The 23,841-nt window shown below is 46.7% G+C and overlaps 1 protein-coding gene across 3 annotated transcripts in view; it reads left to right on the top strand.

The window, feature by feature from the left end:
* TSPOAP1 (TSPO associated protein 1) overlaps nt 1-23,841 on the top strand; it is a 66,111-nt gene that overhangs the window by 14,949 nt on the left and 27,321 nt on the right. For all 3 annotated transcript variants that reach the window (XR_011730119.1, XM_071765267.1, XM_071765268.1), the window contains exons 4-14: nt 1,549-1,725; nt 4,722-4,985; nt 10,067-10,174; nt 11,035-11,118; nt 12,464-12,553; nt 13,857-13,979; nt 14,340-14,444; nt 14,795-14,845; nt 20,862-21,045; nt 21,378-21,598; nt 22,661-22,770. Coding sequence is in view for 2 of the 3 variants with exons in the window: in XM_071765267.1 (XP_071621368.1) it covers nt 1,549-1,725; nt 4,722-4,985; nt 10,067-10,174; nt 11,035-11,118; nt 12,464-12,553; nt 13,857-13,979; nt 14,340-14,444; nt 14,795-14,845; nt 20,862-21,045; nt 21,378-21,598; nt 22,661-22,770 (1,517 nt within the window). In the remaining variant the exon portion in view is untranslated. The remainder of the gene's footprint in view (nt 1-1,548; nt 1,726-4,721; nt 4,986-10,066; nt 10,175-11,034; nt 11,119-12,463; nt 12,554-13,856; nt 13,980-14,339; nt 14,445-14,794; nt 14,846-20,861; nt 21,046-21,377; nt 21,599-22,660; nt 22,771-23,841) is intronic.

The raw sequence follows: 23,841 nt of genomic DNA, 5'->3' as shown, positions 1-23,841 counted from the left end.
AAAACCTTTGTTCTGTTAGAAGGAAACCAGGGATTGTGATGGGGAATTCAGGCCCTTTAGGACTGAAAGGGGGAAGTGAAAGATTCACTGAAGAGAAGGTGGGGGTTTTCCTGGCACCTCCTGCCCTCTCTGTCCCCAGGCACCGTGCTGCCGTCTGTCACAGCATTTTGAGACTTGTGGGCCAACAGTTGCTGCCAGATGGACTTGTTAGGTACTGTGTTTAGAGAAACCATTTGGTATACACCCAACAGCAGTGCAGAACCTTCAGCAACTGTACAAATACTGCTTTATTCTTTTTCCTGTGTGAAACTTTGGGGTGGTGACCTATGTGTAAGACCTGTGCAGTCCCTGGGAGAAGTGGCTGGCTGGGCTCCTGGGCTGACCCAGGACTCCAAAGAGCACAAAGTGCCTGGAGAGCTGAGTCTTGTGGAGGGTAGGGTGGAGGCAGGACCACACAGCTGCATGCCCAGAGAGCAGCTCTGAGGAGCTGGGGTTGATCTGGCAGTGGTTGCCTGGTATGTAGGTCCCATGAAGCCAGGGCTTGGCATGCAGCTTCTGCATGTGGGCAAGATGCTTGGTGACCCTGCCTTGGCAGGGGGGTTGGACTCAATGATCTTTCGAGGTCCCTTCCAATCCCTGACTGTGTGTGATGCTGTGATTGTGTGACCTGGGGAGGAAACATTTGCACAGATGATGCCATGTTCCCCATCAGGCAGTCCCCCCTTGCCAAACTTTCAGGTTTTGTGTCAGCCAAAATAGCTGGACAAGGAGAGGCAGAGTTTCATAAACCCAGGGTCTGGAGGTGGCTGCCCTGTCCAGAGGGTTGGGATGAGCAGGGCACATGAGCAGCCCCTTCATCCATGGTGCTGGCACCCAGCAGATGAGAGAGAGCGGGACCCAGGGATGAGCGTCCCAGGGAACCTCATCCATGCAGCCTCAGCTGCTCTAGCCAGAGCTGCTGCTGGTCCCTGTGCCCTGCTCCTCCTGTAGCACACTGCTGAACCCACTGTACCCTTCCCTCCCTCACAGGGAGCAGGTGAAGCTGAACACCTCCCAGTGCTGGCCCGTGCTGAGCCCTCTCTTGCCTCCCCCTTTGCCTGCATCTTCCACCCATCTATGCTGAAGCCCTCTTTTCCTGGTCTACAAATGAAAGTTCTATTTCTCTTCCTGCTTTTGTCATCTCCATCCTTGCTCCCATGCTCATCTTTCTTGCCATCCTCCTCTCTGCCTCTCTGCTGCCTCCTCTTTCTGCCTTTGTTGTGTATTTCTCTGTCTCTCCTCTCTCCCCACCTGCCTGCAGCCCCCCCATGCTGACAATACCATTGGCTTCATCTGCTGAGCACTTTCTCTTTCCCACCTATTTGAGCCACATCTCCATCCTCTTTCCTTCCTCTTTTGCATACCTCTTCATGTTCCTTTGTCTTCTGAGCTGTCTTTTGGGGCTTGGCTGCATCTCTTGGCAGTGCCCCCTGCCCAGTGCCTGGTGGGGGGATGCTCAGTGAACCCCAACACACGTGGCTGTCCCCTTTGCTGCTCTCTCTGGTGTAGGTAACTGCTCCAGTGTCCTTGAAGGGCTCCAGCCTGGAGTTGTGTAAAAAAGCATTTGCCCGCCAGCGTGCCAAGGACCTGACAGAGCAAGCCAGTGCTCTCCTGGAGAAAGACAAACAGATTGAAGCTCTGCAGCAGGAGTGCAGGGAGCTGCAGGCTCAGCTCACCGCAGGAAAGGTGAGAGACTTTCTGGGTCATCACTTGGTGGCTTGGGGTGAGCCAGGCAACAGAGATGGGAACCAGGCTCCAGGAAGCTGTGTGAAGGCAATTAGTGCCAAGTGTAGACTGAAAACAGAGGGCAATTGGTGTGTAATTTGGGTGGGGGGGCAAGAGGTGAGCGTTCAGACCTCCCCAGAACAGTGTGCTGGGGGACATCCCAGTTGTCCCTCTGTGAGGTCTGGTTGCCACTTTCAGCAGCAACTCAGACTCTCCCCTTGGAAAGCCCCGAGAGGCCACAAACACAAAATGACTTTCAACAGTGCTGAGCTTCAAGCAGGATGTAGAAACAGGACCTGCTTGTAGATGTTTCTTTAAAAAGTAAAGCATCTAAGCATGTTCCCAAGAACCAGTCTAAATCCCCTGGCCTGAGCTGCAGCTGGGTGCTCACAGCCCCCACAAGACTGGAGATAACTGGGTGGATGTTGATGAAACCATCTCCAGTACTGGTGCCTGTGGCTGGGCTGGTGACCTACGTTCCCATCAGCACCAGCACAGAACTTGCTAATATAAATAATGGGATAAAAGGGATAATTCAGCTCATCCCAAGACAGATGTCTAAAAGTGGTTGGATGCACAGCTCCCTCACAGCACTGCTTCTCTGTGATGACTCTGAAACTGAAACATCTGAAACTTGGTGAAATAATCCCCACTCAGGGTAACTAAAGCATCCTGTTCCAGGCATATCAGACACACCTTTTGTTCAGGAGCTGGACATTTTCAGTTTAGGTCAGTGAATAAACTCAGAAGCAGCTCAGCAACACTGGGGCTCACACTGGATTCCCCTTGTTTCACTACCACAGATGTGGTCAAGGACAACCCCATGTTCCTGTGCTCAGCTGGGCTCAATGAATGCTTACATTCCCACCTACCCCACTTAGATGCCAAATACTTTCCTGCTGAAAGCAGCTTTATTTCTGTCCCTGACTTCCCAGTGTTCATTTTAGCTATGGGTTTGAAGAGAGATGCTCAATCTTTCCCTCATGTAGATCTCACCAGGACAAGAATGATGGGGTGGTTGCTGTTTGTTCAGGCTGCCCCACTGATCCCTCCTAGCCTGAAACTACAGGATAAAATTATCCAGGTGCCACTGTGCTCCACAGTGTCATCAAGTGCTCCACTTCCCCAACAGAAGTGGAAAGAGACCCTTACAGAGCAGCCTGAGTTACCCAGCAGAGCAGGCAACCTGAATCTGCCAGAGACAGGGGAGTGATAAATTGCAGAAGAATGTGACAAAGAAGGGTGAGCCAGATTCACTACTGGCCAAGGAAATACACAGGGGTGCAGGGCTGGGGGTTGATGAATTTGGCTGTTGCCTTGCCAAGGGGGGTCATCAGGAGAGACCATCTGTGTGTGTAACCAAGGCACCAGAAATGGGGGGTATTGACACATGAGCAGGGAATCTGCAAGAGAGATCATTCTATCTGATCTTGTCTTTCTCATTCCTCTTCCAAGAAAGCAGTTCATTAAATTTTAATTTTCAGCTAGTTAAAATTCAAAATTCACATAATCTGTCTGCAGCATGCAAAATGCATTATGCCAATGAAGGGGTTTATATGCAGAGATATTATGTGCACACTCAGAGTTTGTAACCAAATCAGTTTTAATCCAGGGTATTTAAATCAGAAAAAAATTTTCAGTAGCTATGAAATGGATCTACTCAGAGACTCCAGGACTGACATCCTGCATGCTGGGCTGCAAAAGCATTGGCCTTGTTTTGCAAAGTCAGGGCTCTTAGGATAGGATAAAATTATTTCCTGATATTATTCTCTGGTGATGGGCTGTCAACCAAACCCCAACGCCAGCGAAAACCAGGCTGCAGTTTCTTGCAGCATGGATTCTTGGAAGCTGGGGATTTTGGGAAAGAGCAAGACAGCTGCAGGGGACATGTATAATAACAACTGCGTGGAGGACTGAGCTTCTTTTCTACTCCCTTGTTCCCCCAGGCTTCAGAGGCTGCCTTTTTGGTGGGGGAAGGGAGATTTACACAGCCAATTTTGTTTAAAGAACCACTACCCTGATAGTCTGAACGTGGGTCTGGGAGGCCCAGCTGCTCACTTCTTGAATCTGTAATCAGTTCCCATTAATGCTGCCTCAGTTTCCCTCCTTGTAGCATGAGAGTAACCATGGTTTTCTGCACAAATAGGATTTATAAAGCACACGCTATTTTTAGCCTGAATAAGAAGTGAACAAGGAAGCAGATAAATTTTTTCCTGGATACCAATTATGCACTGAATTCACTGGCTTAGGAGCTTTCCAGGGGAATGAGCAATGTCTCCTCCAGCAGCATATTTGTAAAGACAGGTTTTCATAACCAGCTTTTGTAGGTCTGTATGGACATGCAGGTACATGTTTCTTCAGCTCCCTAAAATGTGAAAATCTTTGAAGAATTAAACAAGCTGGTGACATATTCTCACCATTTTTGTGAGAGTAAGATCACACTGGTTTCCATCAGAAGGTACTGGTTTCAAGTCCAGAGTGGATGGGAGTGACCTCTTTAAGGGCTCACCCACACACACTGGCCCAGAAGAAGTGAGAAATCAAGAATGCTTGAAAACCAAACATTATCCTGGGCGAAAACGAAACAAATCTCAGATGTTCTTAGTTCTTGCCAGCATTTGAAGCTCCATCCACCGTTAGGGCTGCAGGGAGTGCCAGTACCTACACCTCGGAGGTAAAGCAGCTCTGGTTCGGCTGGGAGCTGGGATGGTGTTATCCTGACACGCTCTCTGCTGGCAGGCAATGACAGAGCTCACACTTAGGAAAACCCTAATGATTTACTGGCGGGAGGAATAACCTCATTGCTCAATAAGCTCATCATAAGGGATGTGCTGTGACTGCAAACACAAACCGGTGCGTGCCATCTTTTTTTTGGAGTGTGCATCTTCCATCACCCGACCTGTTCCACCTTTTAGGGCTCTGTCAGTGCCACGATGCTGGGTTTGTGTCTCCCGCAGGATGACCCCCGCTGCCTGAATGTCATCGAGTTCGATCGCCTCTTGCGGGAGTCCCAGAAGGAGGTGCTGCGGCTGCAGAGACAGATCGCCCTGAAGCATTTCAAGGAATGTCTCCGTTCCTCCAGAACCGCTTCGGGCAGCACCGTGCCAAGAACTGCCACACGCCTGGGACCCCCTGTGCCAACACTAAAAACCCGCACCAAAGGTTCACCAGTGTGTAAGGAGGCTGGCTTGGGAGCACTTGGAGGGGCCACACGTGGGGAGGTGAGACCTGTGGGTCAGGAATCTGGAAGTCTTGCTGTTTAATTACTCAATTCATTACCTTTCTTGGGAAACTCACAGAGTACATGAGGGCTGCAGTTCACAGCGGCTGCAAACGGGGGCTTTTATGGTTCTAAAATGACCGATACAAGCCCAGCTCTGGGCAGCTGTGGGGGGACACGGAGGAAGCCGCAGCTCCCCTGGGTGGGGATGCTGATTTCCAGCGGGAGAGCCACGGGCACCGGTGCCCATCGTGGCGGTGTCAGGGAGGCCCTCCTGAGACCATCGCCGGTACCGTCGGCTCCGTCCCCTCCTCCCCGCCGCAGCGGCCCCCGCCATGGCGAATATCCGCGGTGTGCCGGGCCTCAGGCCCAGCCAGGCTGGGGAGCACCGCCTGCGGCCCGCCCGTCCCCCCGGTCCCGTCCCCGCCGGCCCCTCCGGCTCCGCAGTGGTACTGCCCGGCAAATCCGGGCCGCCTGCGGGCGCCGCCTCCCGCCGCCGGGCCTCGCAGCCGGCAGGTAAGGCCGAGCCTCCCGCCGAGACCCTCCCCGGGCCGGGGGCGGCTGCAGCTCCGACTTTCCGGGGGCAGGGTCGGGGGGGCCAGGGACACCGAAGGGGAGCGGCTGTGCCGCGGAGGGGCCGAGCAGCCCCCGGGACGCTGGGACAGGCCCGCCGGGGCCTCCGCCGCCTGCGGGGTAGGGCGGGAGCTTTTCCTCAGCGCTTCGGGGCGAAATCCTTCAAAGGAGGGCGAAGCCGCGGTGAGAGGCCGGGGCTCTGCCCGCCGCGGGCATCCAGGTCTGGGCCAGTCCTGGTGGGCACCCCGGGGCCGGGTGGATGCTCCCACCTCCCGTGGGTTGCAGGTTCCTGAGCCCGGGGCGGCACCGCGGGGTCCGCTGCCTCCTGAGGGGTTTGTCTGGTGTGGCTTCACTTGGCTTCTTTCTGAAGAGTTCGGTCGCAGAATTTCAGGTCTGTGGGCTGTGTGCGGAGGGGCTGCCGAGTCCCCACCCTGCCAGCTCCCACCACTTCTAATTCATTGCTCCCCAGCTCTGAGAGAAGCCAGGAGTTACTCTGTTAGTTATTCGGTCCTCGTTGGTCTTCTTCAAGGCATTCACAACTTTAAAAGCCCCTTTCCTTCAGTCATTTTGCTTAGTTTTTGTTTCTTTCTGGCCTGTTCCACTGTTCAGTTTTAATCATAATGTCACATTCTCTCTTTTTTTTGCTGGGCTGCACACAGAACCCCAGAATGCTGCGTCGTGTCACTGATTTCTGTGGTGGCATAATGAAGTTTTCTCTCCCTTTCCCAACAGATATCTTTGCCTTTTTTGTTTAAGCACAGGGCTCTGTTAAAACATCATTTGGCTGTGGGGCTTCTGTGATCTCTCGGTGCCATGAGGCCCACTTCACGATTTGTCTCTTTGCTGCATTGGTACATGCACAGCACAGTTCCTGCTGCTTGTCTATAAATACTTTCATTTTTACTGGATATTTAGCCCAGTGGAAACCTTCCTCCTCCCCCTGTGGTGGCTCAGTGTCTGCAGAAGCCTTTCAGAGCACTGTAGTTGAACATGTCCAGAGCATCTCAGGCAGATTCTACCTTCTTGGTCTCCCTTGTCTGCTTGCTGACACCTTAGAAAAACTATATATTTGTGAGTGTGTTTTTATTCCAGTAAGATGTGTGGGGGTTTTTTTGTTTGTTTTTGTTTTTTAATATCTGCCTAATCTTTGATGCAGTTTCTATCAGTTTGCCTGGAACGGGTGTCAAATGTACTGGTCTGTGTTTCCACAGATCTCCACAGAAATACTCCTAACACTTGATATTTGCCACCTTCCAGTTAATTTGCATTGTAAGGTGGTGTTGGAGAAGAGACACATTACATGCCTTGATTCAGTTACTGCTGAAGTGAGAGATTTACTTCATGCCAAAAGGGGTTTTTGAACCCTTGGGAGTAAATATTGTCTAATCTTGGAGATTTGTTACTGTTTATTGTTGGCTTCCACAGTTCTTCTCACAGACTGCTCAGTTTGAGAAAGATCTTCAGCTCTGATTTCTGTCCCATTGGCCCATCACCTCCACGATGAAGAGGAATGCACAGAGTTCTTTTTTTCCCCCCGTGCTCTGCCCTTGTCTTTCATTCAGTCTCTCCATACCTTGGTTTTCAGCTGACCCTGAAGATTCTGTCTGTAGCATGTATTATGGTCTTCCTCATGTGTGCTCTTTATTTTTCTGATTCAGGAGAGTCTCTCCTCGTTGTCAAAAGTTTTTTCTGGCTGAAAAGTAGCAACAAGACTAAGCCTGACAGCAGTAGTGGATGGGGAGCAAGGAGACTGTTGCAGTCTTTTAGGTGAAACCTGTAGTGCAGAACACACTGGGCTGATGGGCTGTATTTTTGTGGGCACAGTGGTGCCAGGCTGATGGTGAACTCTTGGGGCAGTAGCCACCATTATTCTAATTAAAAGAAATTACTTTGCTCTCCTGTCCTGCTCACCAGCAGGGTGTGTTAGGGTAGTACCCTCCAACTTTCAGAGAACTCCCACAGAGGATAAAGATCAAATTTCCTCTTAAGTGTCCTTGGAAAATCACATTTCTCTGTTCTCCTTCTGATTTCTCTACTTCTTTATTTAGAATTTTGGGGTGGTTCTTGTCATCTTGTGTAATGACAAATCATGATTTAGCAGTGGGATTTCTTTTCGTGGCAGTGGTGGCTGAAACAGCCTCTTGTTTCCCACTGCTTGTTCCCCCTGCCCCTTCAGTTGTATTGGTGCAACTGGTGTTGAGTGGTGGGATGAGATGAATCCAAGTTAAAACCAACCTAACAAACCCAGCCTTCTCCTGCTTGCCCTGAAACCTCCCTCTATTTTCTGGTCCAGCTCCAGCTTGCTGTGAGCTGCCCTGGCAGAGCAGTGGGGATGGGCCATGGTCCTGTGAAAGACACTGTGTTGATTTTTGGGGGGCAGGATTGTGCTTTCTGATGCCAAGGGCAGAGCTTTCTAGAAAGGCTACAGCATTTTCATTTTAATTTGTGCTTTAAACTTTCTGGTCATTAACCAAAGTACAGGTCTTTCTGTGCCTGCTGCAGCTGTAGCTTTAGGTGGTGGAGCCTGGGCTCAGGTGTAGGGCCCCATCCTGCCCTCTCAGCATCAGTGCACAGCATGTGGCAGAGTGCTGGGTGGGAGGAGCAGTGGTTTTTACCTGGGTATTTGAACAGATTTCTTGCACCTGGCTCATTTGTTGAGTGTCTTCCAGTCCCTGCTGGAATGAGGTGGCAGAGCTCCAGGTCACAGCTCTCATGGTGATGTGTGCCAGTCTCATTTATCAGTTGTTTAATATGGTGATGAGTCTGGGCTCTGGGTAAAAATAACAGTGAGCATGTGACTGTGTCTTTTGTTCTGGTAGGGGAAATAGGTCCTTGTGGTAAAATGTATAATTTTGTAATTTTTGGTAGTTGTCTGTAATTAGGATTGTTATCATTCTGTTTAGCTTTTTGCTGGGAAATGATCACAAACAAGCAAATTTGTCTTGCGTATCTATTAGCAAGAGAGTGTGACATGTGAAGCATAGTGCAGGGCACTTGTGCAGGATGTAACTTCACTAGGATTCCTTGGGACATCATTTCACTAAGATTGACTGATGTGGAACATTATCACTTTGCAAGGAAGTGTAATTTTTGAAGGGGAGGTGTGAAATACAGATTTGAGGCTTAGGATGTGCCACGTAGTTTAAAAAAAAAAAAGAAAAAAAAGGGTCTCAGTTACATTACACATAAATATTCCAGAATTCAGTGCTGGTTTCCTGGCACATCTGGAAGCTCCCAGGGATTGGAGGGTACCATGGTGGAGGATCTCAAGGTGGCCAAGCACTGGTTGGTGCTCAGGAAGCCAGACTCCCCAGTGAACCTTGTTTCAGGGGAGTAGGGAATAAGATTCACATGGGAGGTGGTTTCAGAATTTCTCTTGTAGCAGAAAATGCGAAAACCTTGATAGCCTGGGCTTGTGTGCAGTCTCTTTAAAAGAAGTTTTCTGGCTTTCAGCAGTGGAGCCACAAGTACAGGCGTAGTTAAAACCTGTGTCTTTCAAACCTAAAAGGGGTAAAAGAAATCACATTTTAGTTTTGGTACTTAGCCACTGTTCTAATGACTGACTGCAAGTGACATGGGTTCCTCAGCACTGTGGGTGTTCCAAATGAAATGAGAAATTCCACTTCCACGAGAAGCCAACCCAAGGTTAAAGGCTGAGATGGAGTCACAAATCCTGCTGCTTGCTCACTGTACAAGTTCCCTTTGATGAGCCTGTCCCTAAAATGTGTTTATCAAAAATAGCTTTAAATTCAATGTTTAAAACATTATCAAAGACTTCTTTCTTCTTTCTGTTTACCTTAGGCCTTGCCCTAGTCAAACAATGTCGAGTCAAATATCGAGTTGAGAGTGAAAGCTTGAAGTATTAAAAGCATGTTTGTCTGGAGCCCAAATTAAAAGGCATTTTCTTAGAAACTTGTGTACAAAAAAGTGTCTCCTTTCATCTGGTTTGGTGGTGGCACAGAAGCTATAGGACATCTGCTGCCATCTCAGTCCTCCTCAGCTACCAGCTGAGATGGGATGCACCATTTCTTGGTATTTTTTGTGTGTTCTTTCCTGTCTTCAGATTCAGACATTTTCACTTATTTCTACTTTCTGCTGTTTTATGAGGGTTGTGTTGTGACCATCTGACCTCCAGATCATCTTTCATCTTTTTTTGAGGTCTGGGAGAGGTGTTGCTGATGCTTCTCATTGAAACTTTAGATGAGACACAAATGGGGGGTCATATCTGAGAGCTTTCTGGAGCCCAGTGTTCACGTGGCTGGTTTAGCCCAGCTGGACTGATCTGAGCTGGACTTGAGAAGACTCCCAGAGAAACGGGAGAACTGAGAGATCCTTGGTGGCTGAGTTCCCCTTTCTTCATGTCTGGTGGTGCTGTTTAGAGGTCAGGGGTTTTCATGTGGAGCATTACTCTCCCAGGTGGTACTGTCAGGGTTGCCCCTTCTCCCCCTGTCCCTGTGCTCTGTCCTCCTGCCTGTCCCTGAGCTCTCTGGCATCTCCCTGACTTTGCAGGTGGGACCAGGTGTGCAGCCACTGGGACCTGCCTCTGAAGGACATGAAAATTTCCCTCCCAAAAATGCAGTAGCAGACCAAGAGAGCAGCCAACAGATACAGCAGCTGGTAAGTTGTGAACATAGTTTGGGTGAAGGAATGCTGTGCTTTTTTCATGGGGTTTTCACCCATTCAGCCCAGGCAGAGATTCTGGGGACTGAAGTCTTCAGCTGCTCTGCAGAACTGGGAAGCTCAGGGAGTTGTTGGGAAAACACAGGGCATCAGCATGGAGAGTGTATCTGGGTGACACCTCCAGGTATTGGGCTGGTGGGGGAATATGTCACCCTAAAATGAGAGGGAAGCACACCAGTAGATCCTGTGCTGTGTTTGTTTTAGTCTTATTTGAATTGGGAACAGATATGACTGGTCTGGGATAGGTGTCATGAGAGGAACATGTCCTGTATGAATTATTGCAACAAACTAGGACACTCTGCAGTGAGGCTTAGCAGTTCTTACCTGTCTGAAGAACCAGGAGTGGTAGCAAGTAAGTGCAGATAAAGGTAAATAATCAGGGGATGTCTGCTCTCTGTTAGGTGTTGTTTGAATTAGGGCAAGAGCTCTGATAGCACAGCTGGTGTTTCAAGCTGAATATTTTGCACAGCTCTGTCTTTTTATCCCCCACATCCTGTCCCCCCCATACAAATAGGACCAATCTGTGCAAATGGGAATCAGAGAACTGTTTCCAGAAGAGTAAAGGCTTGGGGAAAAGGGGAATTGCTGTTTCACTTTAAACATTTTTTTTTTTACTACCCTTAAAAAAAATCTCCCTTAATTTCTATATGGCTTATATTTGCCACAGAGAGATTTTAAGAAAATAAAAATTAAAAAAATAAAAATGCTGTCAGCATTGGGTCTGAGAAGCTGGGCTTGAATTTCTTATGCATTTAAGAATGCAGACTTGGTTATCTACTTGTACTTGTTTCATGCAGGAATTTGAACTCAAGAAAAAGCGCAAAAAATGTGAAAACCTTGAGCATGAAGTGAGGAAAAAACATAAAAGATGCAAAGAGCTGGTAAGTGTTCTTGTTGCCTGCTGTCAGAAGCACAGTGGTGGAAAAGGAGATAGATTGTTGTGTGCCTGTTTGGATTCTCATTAGTTTATCTTATTAAGGAATCACCAGTGTGTCTCTTAACATGAGCAGTGTCACAGATGTTGGGCTCCAGCCCTTAAGGCTGAAGTTATTTACTCTTTCAGTTATCTGTGGGTTGAATTATAGCCACAGAAATCCCAGAACAAAACTCCGAGGTCTTTGCTAATTTGAGGAGCTGTTATCATCTGCTTATGGACTCCAGACAAATATCAAGAGGTTTCTGCATCTTGAGATGCCCATTACAGAAACCCGTGTTCATTTTCTTGTGCTTCTTGTTGGATGAAACCTTGCCTCTGTGTAATTTTGTGGAGATTTTGCATCGAGATTTCCCCTTTCTGTTCTAATTTGCACTGTTGCACTGCACAACAGTAGCACTGTTGGTGTTGGTGACTGTGACAATGTATAGTTTCACCCAAGGGTGCTTACCTTCTGTAAGCAGCTCTTCTTCAGGTCAGTGCATAGCTCAGCCTCATTGTCTGGATGAAAATGGGATGTTTAAGGAACAAGTTGGTCATGGATGTTGTTAGACAATAGATTTGCAAAGCCCAGAAGGGACTGACTCACCTTGAAGTCCTGGGACCTAGACTGTGTGTGCAGGGAATCAGCTCTCAGAATAGCCAGAAGATATTTGAATATTGGGATGGGGCAGTCTGTGTGTGTCTTTGAGCAGCTGTGTGTTAATGCAACTATTAAATCCCTCTAGTGCTGTACAAAGTTGCTGCAGGTGGGCTGGACCTGACAGCTTCAGTCAGTGTCTCCTTGTGTCCATGGTCTGCCTGCTCAGGGACTGCATTCTCTTTAGGCAGGGTGGTACCTGGCTCCTTACTTTCCTAACTCTGGACTGAATCCTGGTTTCAGAGTCAGCCCTTTCAAACTCTTGTGTTTGCATTCTAAACTCTCTTTAGCATCATTCTTCCAAACAGTTTTTCTTCCTTAACTGAAATTTTTCAAGAAGACTGGTCTTGAACTAACAGTGAAACTTGATGCCTTGATATAGGTGGAGATGGAGCTCCAGATACTGGTATGTAAATAATGTGACACTGGAGCTGTGAAGTAAACACATTGTTTCTCATTCTGGGTTTTGAGGCTATGTAAATGGAAAAAAAACTTAAAGGGTCATCTGCCACAGGGCTGGTGTCTGCTTGGGCAGTGCTACACACTGTTGCTTTCCACCCCTCAAGCAGCATCCTGCACTGTCAGTCAACAATCTGCAGAATAATTTGGGGGAATTAGTCCAAGGTGTAATAATCCCTGCTCCTTCTGACAGGAGATCCAGCTGCAGGAGGTACAAAGTGAAAATGCACGGCTGGCCAAAGAGAACTTGCAGCTGAATGAGAAGGCTGGATGGGCAGGACAGGTAAAAAGCAGTATCTTTGTCAGATGGAACGTTTGCTTCTGTAAAGTTTTGTTGGGGAGAACTTGTTAGCATGCAAGGTTTTAATATTCCAGCTGTGTAATGCTCAGGTGCCCATCTGTACCCATGTCCTGCCACCCCCAGGGAGCACCAAGCAGAGCAGTTAACTGCTGTATTTTTATTACAGTTTCCCAAGACTCGAGCAAGCTACTTTGCTCTTACTTAAGTTCCTACTTTTAAGTTCCTTCCTTTTTAATGAGTTCATAACCAAAGATGGTTGGTGGGTGCGATGTACACTGGTCAGAGTGGCAGGAGAGCAGAACCCATCACTGCAAGTGGTGCCAAGCATCTGGTGTGTTTGAAAGTCCTCAGTCACTTCAAACAATTTTTGTCATCTTCAGAGAGGGCTGTTGATGGGGCAGAGGAAAAAAACACCCCTGCAATTCAGAGCTGTCCTTGCCAGGTGGAAAACCTAAAAGCTTCACATCTAGAGACAAAGGTGGGGTAGTTGCATTGTGAAGCTGCAGAGCAGATTGTAGGGGAGCAGAGCAGAGCAGATTGTAGCAGATTGTACCTCTGAGAGTTGTGTTCTAGGAACGTGTGTGTGAGAATGGTGGAAGAGTTGGTCCTCCAATAAAGATCCTCCATGGGTTTCTCAGCTCCTTCTCTGGACAAATGTTATGCAGAAGAGTTAGAAATTCACTTGTCTATCCCAGTGTCAATGTTGCCACCGTGCATGGAGCTTCCCACATTTTTGATAACTCTTTGCTCTATGTGGAAATGTTTGCTGTGAATAATCTGCACTGTGAATCATCTGCATTGCTAATAATCATCAAGTCATAGAGCACCCTAGACCCAAAACACATAGCTGAAACTTTCAGTAGTAAGTGAAGGAGTTAAACATGATTTCAGCAGGCTGCTGAGCTTTCTGTACTGTTCTCTCTGTTTAATCCTACCATCTAGGATTAAAAAAGCTTGTAGACCTCTGTGCCTTTTTTATATACATTTTCAGTGTGTAGCCTGCCCTTGTCCCTGTCCCTTCCTCCTTGCAAATAGGATGGGGAGGTGAGTCTGGTGGGAGAAGCAGCATCTGCAGATGAAGTGTTTGTCACATTGAGGACTGAGACAAGTGCTCGTGCTTTGGTTGAAAGCCAGAGGGAGGGGAGGTTTATGAGTTTGGTATCATTAGGAGTAGAAAGCAGGTTTGCAAAAAAACCTGTTGTGATACAGAAATAAATTGTCCTCTGTTATTTATACAAAGAATACTCATAGCTACTTGTGCTGACTGAAAATCCTTTCTCTTCAGGTTGAAACTGAGAATGCTGACCTGAAGCTGCAGGTGGTTTTGGTCAGTAAGGAACGGGATTCAGTGATTCAGACAAATCAAGGACTCCAAACCAAGCTGGAGAGTCTAGAGCAGGTGCTGAAGGTCAGTAGGAGCCACATGTCTGGAAAGACTGTTCAGGCACTTACTGCTGCTTCTGGATGGCCTATGTTGTCTCTTTGCTTTTTTTTGTCCATTCTTTTGTCTCTGTGCTTCTGCTGGGAATTCTGTGGGATCCTGATATGTGGTTTCAGGGAGGGTGGGAGGGGAAATAAAGTGAGCATCACAGATTTAAGGAGTTTCTTTGACTGCGTTGCCCTGGCTTGTGATCAGAGTTTCTTACTTTCTCCTCTGCTCCGTGATGACATGAAATACAGGCCATGTTTTGACTTTGTGGTCCATGATAGGACACAGGACAGCTTTTCAGTAACAGCACCCTTCAGCTGACTGTGAATTGTTTTGCAGCACATGAGAAATGTGGCTGAGAGAAGGCAGCAGCTGGAAGTTGAGCACAAGGAAGCATTGGTAGTCCTGCAGGAGAAGCAAGAAGAGGTCAGACGGTTGCAGCAGGTATGGAACATGTCAGAGAATGGACACATTACTCTCTGAATCCCTGGAAATCCCTCCTGCACTTTCTTTCCTTGCAGGTGTGGTGTGTGTATGTATGAGTTTATATATGAGTTTACAGGTTAAAGTGAAGCAGGGAAGAGTGTCTATCTAGAGAAACCAGTATGTAAGCAAAGGGAAGGGCTTTTCTCATCAATGGCAGTTCTGATCTCTCACTGATGCTTGTCCAAAGAGCAGTGGTGCATTCAGTCTGTGAAGTGTTTTAATCTGTAATGGTCTATCAGGGTGGTGATGATAGAAGGGAGCTTAGTCAGTCTGCTTTCTTATTTACTCAATTTCTTGTTGTTTCTTAGGCACAGGCAGAGGCAAAAAGAGAACATGAAGGAGCTGTACAGCTACTGGAGGTAAGACAGAAGAGAACAAGATGGATTAGTGGCTGCAGATGTGGTATCTTTTGTTATTAATGTCATTTTTTTTGATGCCCTGGGTTTTGTTGGTTTTTGAGCAAAATGCTTTAATGCATCTTGATCAGATGCAACATGTTGCTGCCATGAACAAGTGTGGGTTGTGTTGGCAGAGTAGTCTCTGGGGTCAGAGTTTTCAAGGATAAAATCCTGGCCTGCTCAGTCCTTAGGTTACTTATTTAGATTATGCCCAGCTATCCTTTCAGGAATGTGTTAGGTAACCAACTTCAGAGATGCTTTCTGTGTTTCCAGGTTTATCTGCAGGGAGGAAGAATGCTTGCATCTCTGTGATTTGAAATTTCTTCTGTGTATATGTGCTCTGCTTTTAGGGAAACAAAGGAGAAATGTGGCCTTTGGCTGAGCTGGGAGCAGCTGTGTGGGTGCTCTGCCCTCCAGACATCCACACCACACTTTGCCATGGTGGCAGACAGCATCATGGTGCAGCCTGGCAGATGTGAGGAGCATTGCTGTGGTTTAGATTTGCATCACCTCTGTGTTTATCAGGATGATTTTGGAGGAAGCTTTGGCTGTAAATTGCTGAGGTTGCAAAGGCAAAATGCCAAATCCTGGAACTTGCTGTGGTGTTTTAGTGGCTGCTAAAGAGTTGGTTTAAGTGTGATGGCAAATGGGGCACCTTCTGAGGTTGCTCAGTCTGCTGAGGTTGTCCGAGTCCTAAAAGTTCTTCCACCAAGCAGAATGCCCCACAGCACAGCCCCTGGACAGTCAGATCTCAGGCCCTTGAGGCCATGGTCCTGTCTGTAGTGGTGATGAGCAGTCAGCTGGCAGGCTGGGCTGCCTGTGGCCACTGCTGTGCAGCAGCTTGGTGGCTGGTACAGGAGAGCTGAGTGAGACAGAAAGTGTCCTCAGTGGAGGAGGTTGCTCTGTGGCTGCCAAGAACATCTCCTTTGAAAGGTGCCTGATCTGTGTCTGAACTGGAGAGCCCAGTTCTGGGCTCCTGCCAAATGGGACTGAATTTGTTGCAAGCTGAGTGAGTGTCCTGGGGAAGTGACATTTTGTGTTACACCAGTGTGTCCTTCCTGCAGCATCTGCTTTTGGCTGCAGGGACAGGATCAGAGCTGGGGCAGATGCTGCTCTTGTGTCACTTGGGGTTTAGCTGCCTTTTTAGCAGCCTTTAAGGGAAGGGAGGTTTGGGCCTTCCTGAATGTTTTCTGTACTAATTCATTAAAGGATTGGAGAAGCTACTTTGGTTTCAACTGCCCACCTACCTGTACCCAGGAACAGAGGGGCAGTTGTTTTGTTTGTGTTTGAGAGGCTGGTTGTGCCCTTCTGCAAGGGCCTCATCACTTAAACATTCTTGCTTTCATTTTACTGGTACAATGATGCTTTATAAGTCAGTGACACCAGATGGACCAAAGCAATAAATTGTGATTTCAAGCTAGTTTAATGAGAAGAAGCAGTCATTTAAATAACTTAACTATAATCATAGTTATTCCAGAACATAAGTGTAGCACAAAATTAGGGGCTTTGGGGTGCCTACACTGGATATTGTAATTTTTACATGTGTTTGGATTACTCTGCAGTGTAATATTAATGAAGAATGAGTGTGTTCTTTTTCCCTGTTGAAAGAGTTCAGTCACCTGATTGTAATAAGTTGAGTCTCCATGCTTGGAGAAGTTCAAAACTCAACAAGACAAAGCTCTCAGCAACCTGCTTTAGCTTTACCTTGCTTGGAGTTGGATTAGGTGATCTCCAGAGCTGCCTGCCAGCCTCAGCTACTCTGTAGTTCTGTGGTAAGACAGTGCTGGGGTGAGTAAAGGTCTGGGATGGTTTTCATGTGCAGAGATGCCTTTGGATAGAAGGGTTGGCCCAGCTTAGAAAGAAAACCTTGAGGGTTGTGATCAGGGGGGTGAAGGAGTCCATCAGTGGCTCCAAAGTACGTGAGGGAAGGTTCTCTACTGCTTATTGCACTGCAGAGATGCAAAAGGCCACAGCCTGATTTCAGGAATTCGGTGTGGGATTTTATTGGGAAATAATGAGCTGAGCTCAACTTTCCTTGTTTACCCTGACCAAGGAGCAGAATGCATGACTGAGCAGGCTGTTAGCTGCTTGACATCATGGCAAGGCCAGGTTCTGAGCTCTGCCTTGATTCCCAGCACTCTTTGGACTAAGTGCTGGGAAAAGAGGGTTTGAAATACAGCACTGAAACCCAAAGCATCTTGTGATTAGGAAGCCATCAGAAAGTGTGTGGTGATTTTATTCATGATTTTGCTATGTGGGAATTTTTGCTTGGCTTTTGCTTGGCAAACAAATGCTTTGGGGCATGAGATTTTGGAATGGAGCAGGGACTGTAGGTTGGTGAGAGAACAATTTCATTCAAACTGAGGGCTGGGTTGTCTTTGGCAGATTGTTGATTTTTGGCTGCTGCAACTGCTGATGTGGTTTTATCTCTTTTTGCTTTTCTTCTTGCTACCAGAGTACTTTGGATTGCATGCAGGTACTGCTATAATCCTGTCAAACAGGACACTTCTCTGCCCTGACTTTGACAGCTGCTTGATATTCTTATTTTAACTTTACTCTGGAAAAAATTGCAAGAGTGTCACGTCCAAGAAATGAATGTAATGAAAGGAGCTACCACTATGAGTCTAATGGAGCAGCTGCTTTTCTGTTTCAGTGCTTTGCTTTTGTACAAGTAGATGGAACAATTTCTGACATTTTCAGGTTTTTTTAAGAGTTATCCAGCTGTGCACCTTTTCCACATGTTGCATACATTTAAAAGTCTTGGGAAGTACTTGCAGTCCAAGAATGAGGTGTTTCTTTCAAAACCCAGAAGTGACAGCAGGGTCACTGCAAATGGAAATGTTGAGAAGAAAAAGGCAAGTCCTGCTGGCTTTGTCATTGGGTAGGAGTTGGGAAGCAGAGGTTGTGAAGTTTCCACAGAAGAGGTGGTAACTACCTAGGCCTGTTAGCTGGCCTCTTCATAAAACATGTGGAAATCAGCCTTACATGGAAGTGGTGGACACTGTTGGGGATGGAAAACTGCAGCAGTCACCTTCATATCTGACAGGAAAGAGTTGGGAGAAGATCTAATGAGCAATGTGGAGCTGAGATGTCAGGGAAGAGGGACTGTGGGCAGGCATGGATGTGGAGGAGAAGCTCTGTGGCTGAACATTGCACACTGCAGGGCTCTGGATTCCCTGCTCTGCCATCTAATGCAGTGCTTGAGGTACTGTGATACTTTTTAAAATGTCAACTGACTTCACAGATCTGGTCAGAAAGTCAGGTACAGGGTTCAGAACTTCTAGGAAAAGAATTGGGAACAACCCAAGCTCATTATCAGGGTGTGCTCACATCCAGATGGAGTTATGGATGTTCCTTTAAAATGTTTGGCATTAGCCCTGTTTTGAGCAGGACTCTGGACTGCAGACCCTTCTAGCAAAATTGTGGTTTTTCTGATCTCAAAAAAACTTAGAGCAGGTGATACAGAGAAAGGCAACAAGGAACATCTGGTTGGGAACATCATCTGTAGCAGAAGTGTACAAGAACAGCCAAGGAGAGTGTGTAAGCAGGCAGGGCTGAGCTGATAGTGGCTGAGTCTATCTTGGAGTGGAAATCAGAGTAAAACTTCTGAACTGGTTGGTAAACTGAGCCCTCCAGGCTCTGGCCTTGAAGCTTCTGGTAATCACACTGCTCAATCTCAAGTGGTATGGGGCTCCTCTTTCTCCCTCTTTTGGGTTGAACATAGACACAAAAGTCTCCTCTTTTCTGTGCCTGGGGCTTGATTCCTGCTGGTTCCCTGCAACTCCTGGCTGTGTCCTCAAGTCCCTCTTCCTTATCCCCCTGCCTCCTAGCACTGTCCAGGAAACCTGTGGCTTCCCCAGCTATGTGTGAACCTCTGCAAGTAGTCTGCTGGAAGTAAACATTGTGTAGGGTCTGGCTGTAATAGTTAAGTCATATTGAAGTGTTGTTTGTACATTATTTTAGATAAGATGAGATTTGAAAGACACCTGACTAATTAGGTATCTCAGAATCAAACTCTGGATTATCCAGGCTTTTGGCTTGGCCACCAGTATAAGTGGATTTGAACTGTGATTAATAAATTTACAGACCCAAGGTATTAGGATGCTATTAGACACATTTGCTGGCTCAGGTCTCCAGACAAGACAGGAAACCCTCTCTGGTCCTGCAGCAATTCTGGACCTGTGTCTTGTCATCCCAAGGTGTGATCAGGGACAGATGTTGGTCTAGAGGAAGCCCTGCTTCCATCCAGTGCAACTCTTCTTACTGCTCATGGCTTCTTTCCTCTGTTGAGGTATAATGTGTAGGGGAGAAGCATTTATGTGAAAAATCTTAAGTGTAAGTAAATTCCAACAGCCACGTATGCAGAGGAATTTTACAGAAGCATGTACAGAATTTTACACAGCAAGTGCAGGATGCAGACACTTCTGAAAGTTGCTCATGGCATCCTTATTCTCCATCAGTTCAGATACACTTCAGGTCTTGCCAGACTCCAGAGACTTCCAGGCTTCCCTTAAAGACTGAGAGCACCTAGCTAGTTGTGAAAGAAACAAGTGGCAAACGTACAAACAAGTGCTTGAAACAGGTGTGTTTCAGTAAAATAAAAATGCATGCACCCTTGTAACTTGGTATGGAGCAGGCAAGAAAGATTTAGTGGTACTCTGAGACCAGGAATAAAGATTTTTCCAGGTCAGATGTGTTATTTTAGAGTTGCCTAAACCCCAGACTTCTGGTCTCACAGCATATTTTAAGGCATGATTTTTTTTCATTTGGAAGGAGAAAGATACTTGAAAAAAAATTTTTAGAATGAAAAATTTTGGAGAGTACAATGCAGTCATCTCTTTGAATGCATCTTAACCTACACAAAACAATGAGATGAGAGACTGGTGTCATCTCAGGCCAGAGAGAAAAAAAGAGGGAACAAAAGTCATCTCTTGCAAGGCAGAGCCTGCACCTCAGCCAAATGCACTAATGCCAAATTAAATACTGTCTGCATTAACTCAGATGAAGTGCTGCTGAGTTGATGATCTGTTCCCATTCAGTAGTAATTCTTTTTGTGTATTTACTACCTGTGAGCAGGAGCTGCATGGGATATGTGCCTAAGAAACCAGAATAAGCTGTTGGGCAGTGGAAGAGTGAGAAGAGGAAAAGGAGCAGCTGCATTCCTCTGGGAATCCATCTGCCTACAACTAGAACCCTGGGGATGTGCAAGAACACATCCAGCCAAGGCTCAGCAATATTTTGGAAAGGGAAGATCTAGAGAAAGAGAATACAAATGGTTGTCTAGTAGGAATGTGTCCTTCCCTGTCCATTCTATTTCCCCCAGGCTCCTCTGCATCTCCTCTTGCCCAGATCTACCTTTCTCACACTCAGCCTGTGTTTTCATGGAGCAAATCATCCCTGTAGGACCTGGTGTCCATGGGCAGCCTGCATCAAGGAAGTGTTCTGCATCATGGGTCAGGGTGCTGAGACTCTCCTGGTGCCTGGAGGAGTCAAGATCTGGAGGGATGGTCAGGAATCCTGCCCAGAATGATGGGGAGACACCAGGGCAAGGTTTGGGGAGCTTGTTGGAGCCTCTGGAGTGATGGATGAGATGGAGCTTTGGGAGAGCAACTCCTATTTGGGGCATGATTTTCATGCTCCAATAAACATACAAAATCTTTTCAATCTTTTTCTTTTCAAGGCTTATTTTTCTTTGATTTAGCTCACGTGGGCTTGTGCAGGGCTTGGGTAGGGGACTGAAGTTCAAACCCAGCATTTCAGGAATCATGCCCAGTAGAGCTTCCAGTCAGTCTCCTCATACATGACCAGTCTCAGGTTTTCCAGAGATGCTGCAGCTGTGGAGCTGCTGGTCTATAGTGACCATTCCTGGGCTGGGCACAGGTTCTTGGAATCTGAGACCCACTGAAAAGATGCATCCAAGGCAAATGCTGTTTGTTTTGCTGTGGGTTTGTGCCTCATCTTCTGTCTCTCCTGTCAGGCCCGGGTGAAAGATCTGGAAGAGCAGTGCCGCAGTCAGACAGAGCAGTTCAGCCTCCTGTCTCAGGAACTCAAACAATTCCGACTTCAAACAGGAAAAATCGACCTTCTCACCTCTACACTGGTGACTTCTGAGCTTCCTCTTGCTCTCTGCAGCTCTACCCCACAGACCCACGGGGAGCAGGGTAATTGCTGGAGATGCCTGTGGTTGTTTTGACAAATGAGGTGTTATATGTGCAGGTGGAAAGGTGGAAAGGAAGTAATACAATGTTTGGTTAACTTTTGGGATCTCTGGCTCTCTGTCATAAATACTTTTGGTTCATTTTGGAGTCAAAAAGAGAACTTGGCATTTCTCTAACCAAGGAGAGCCCAAGGTGCCCAGTCTGGTGCAGTGTTAAATGAGTAACATTTTTAGAGACTTGAGCTGTTGCAAAGGTTGTTTGCTCACTGTGATGCTCACTGCTGTTCTTGTATTCTGCCTGTGGCTAAAAATAATGGACAGATTATTTTGTTGTAGAATCAACTGTTTCTGGATTGGTCACTCAGAGTGCAAAGAAGGTTCAGAATGAAGAGACTAAGGAGGTGGAGTCATTGCAGCAGGCACCTGATGCCCCTGTTGGCTCACCAGTTGCTGCTACCAGAACAGAGCAGAAACAAGCCAAGAAAGTGGAATCTCAGTCAAACTCTTCAAAATCAGAATCCATGCAGAACAGTCCCAAATCCTGCCCAACTCCAGAGGTCAGTATGGGAGTCCCTTCTGCAGCTTGGGCTTTCCAGGCATGAGGGAATAAATGCGTTGCTCACAGCACCAGTAGTGTTGCATTCATTCCCTCCTGGCTGCCTGAAGAAAAAGGGAAAAAAAAAAGAAAAGCTGTAGGAAAAACTGAAACAGCCTTGGATGCCCATGTGGTGCTCATTTGAACATAATGCTGTGCTCCAGGAAGGAAAGAACTGGCAGAGGGCTGGGAGATTGGAGAAGGAGTGGAGCAGGGGGGTGGTCAGTTGGTGGGAAGTGTGGGAAAACTACTGAGCTTTTTTTTTGTGGTATCTCAGCTACCCTTAAACACATGCAGGGCTGCAAATTTATTTTGAACATGCTGAGGAAGATGAGCTGTATGCTTGCCCTTTCTCTTGTAGATTTTCCTTGAGGATGTGCTACTAGCTGTTACCAGAGCCAGCAGTTTGGACTGGCTGGCACTGCCAGCTCCAACCCAGCTGCATCCAACGTTCTGGAAGTACATTAACATTGTATTAAAGTATTTACATGTGCTGGAAGGGAACTGCCTCAGCAAAAGCACTTGGAGACTCAGAGATCTAGTGGAGCTGTGAGGTCTCCTTTGTTCAAATATCCAGTTATGCTGCACAGAGGGTCAGCCACCATTTAGAGAAAGCAGGAAGTGAGTATGCTGAATTACAGATGGGTAGGGTGGAAGGGGCCTCCAGAGTCTCTAATACAATTTTTTTACTCCAGTGGTACTGTCAGCAGCAATAGGTAAGTGTGGCCATGGCTTTGCCTAGCTGAGGCTCTAGGTGTTTCAAGAGTAGAGGTCTCCTAGCTCTGGGAACTCATCCCAAGGCTGCATCACCCACCTGGGCAAAGACCTAATATCTGACTTGAACCTCTGAAGCTGCAACTTGGAGCTGTTGCCTCTTATTGCTACTTCTTCACCTTAAAAACCATTCTTCTACCTGCTCCTTAGCTCAGTGGCCAGACTGGGGCTTAGAGGACTTACTCATTGGTGTCCTAACCCTTTGAGTGTTCCTTTACACTGATTTGGGCCATGTCTTTAATGTTTTTAGGTGGACACTGCAAGTGAAATGGAGGAGCTGGATGTTGACAGCATCTCTGTGATGCCAGAGAGGGGCAGCCAGGGCCCTGCCAAGCTCCAGGTGTTCCTGGCTCGATACAGGTACTGGGAGTTGCCAACATAGTTGCCAACATGTGCCTCATAGTTGCCAACTTCATGCTCTTTTCTGGGATTCACCACTTCTAGAGGTGGATATTAGGTTAGATCCTGTATCTTATTTCCTCCATGGGATTTTTTGGAGACCTGTTGTTTCCTGTACAAGCAAATCCAGTGTGTTTAGCATTGCCCTCATTAGTTGTTCAGTGAACAGCAAAATGTGAAACTTCTTTTTTTAATGTGATACTGGATGGAAAATGAAGTTTGAGTTGACATGTTGAAGTGTTTGCTTTCTCCAGAATAATCCAAGTTTTCTCCAAGAAATCTTATTCCAACAACTGAGAAAATTTGAGAAAATTGAGAACATTTTGGCCCATAATTTCTGATTTTTTGGGGAGCAAGATCTTTCTGGTTGTAATTTGACAAAGACAAAAAAAATGCACAGAGTAAATCCAGATTTTTCTATTAAATGTTGTTATTCACTGAGCCATCATGGTCAGAGACTACTGACATCTTTCAGCTGGGATGATTCTGTGCTGGTGAGGAGCAGATTAAATGTGGTGTGTCTTCATCTTAGAGTCTTGGACCATAAGATCTTGCTCAGCTCAGAGGGGATAAGATTGCTTTGGCATTTTGAAATCCTTTTTAAAGACTAAAGTGCAGGAATTGGCAGTAGGTGCTTGCAATGATAACTTTTTCATCAGACATTTTTTTGTGATAGGCCTTGTGATGAGCTGAAGGATCCCTGAGCAGGCAGGTTACAACAAACCACAGTCTAGATCCTAACACCAGTATATTTATCATTTTCACACTGCTGAAGCTTTTGGACCACTGTTTAAAATGGGGAGTTCCAGCACTGAGAGTTTATAACTTGGATCCTGAAGGCTGGAATAAGAAGAAAAAGGCTAGAAATCTTTTTTCACTCTTCTTGCACAGATCAGCTCATTGTTAAGGTTTTAAACATAGGACTTTTGAGATTCTGTGTTTTTTCTGTCCATTACAGTTTGGTGAGTTAAGTGTATGTTACAAGTGTAGGGTCTTTTCTATATAAATTTTTTTTTTGCCAAAACTCTTAAA

The sequence above is a fragment of the Heliangelus exortis genome, chromosome 21 (assembly GCF_036169615.1).
Source record: "Heliangelus exortis chromosome 21, bHelExo1.hap1, whole genome shotgun sequence".
Classification (NCBI taxonomy): domain Eukaryota; kingdom Metazoa; phylum Chordata; class Aves; order Apodiformes; family Trochilidae; genus Heliangelus; species Heliangelus exortis.
Note: the sequence above shows the minus strand (reverse complement) of the source record. Positions and strands in the feature narration are given on the sequence as shown.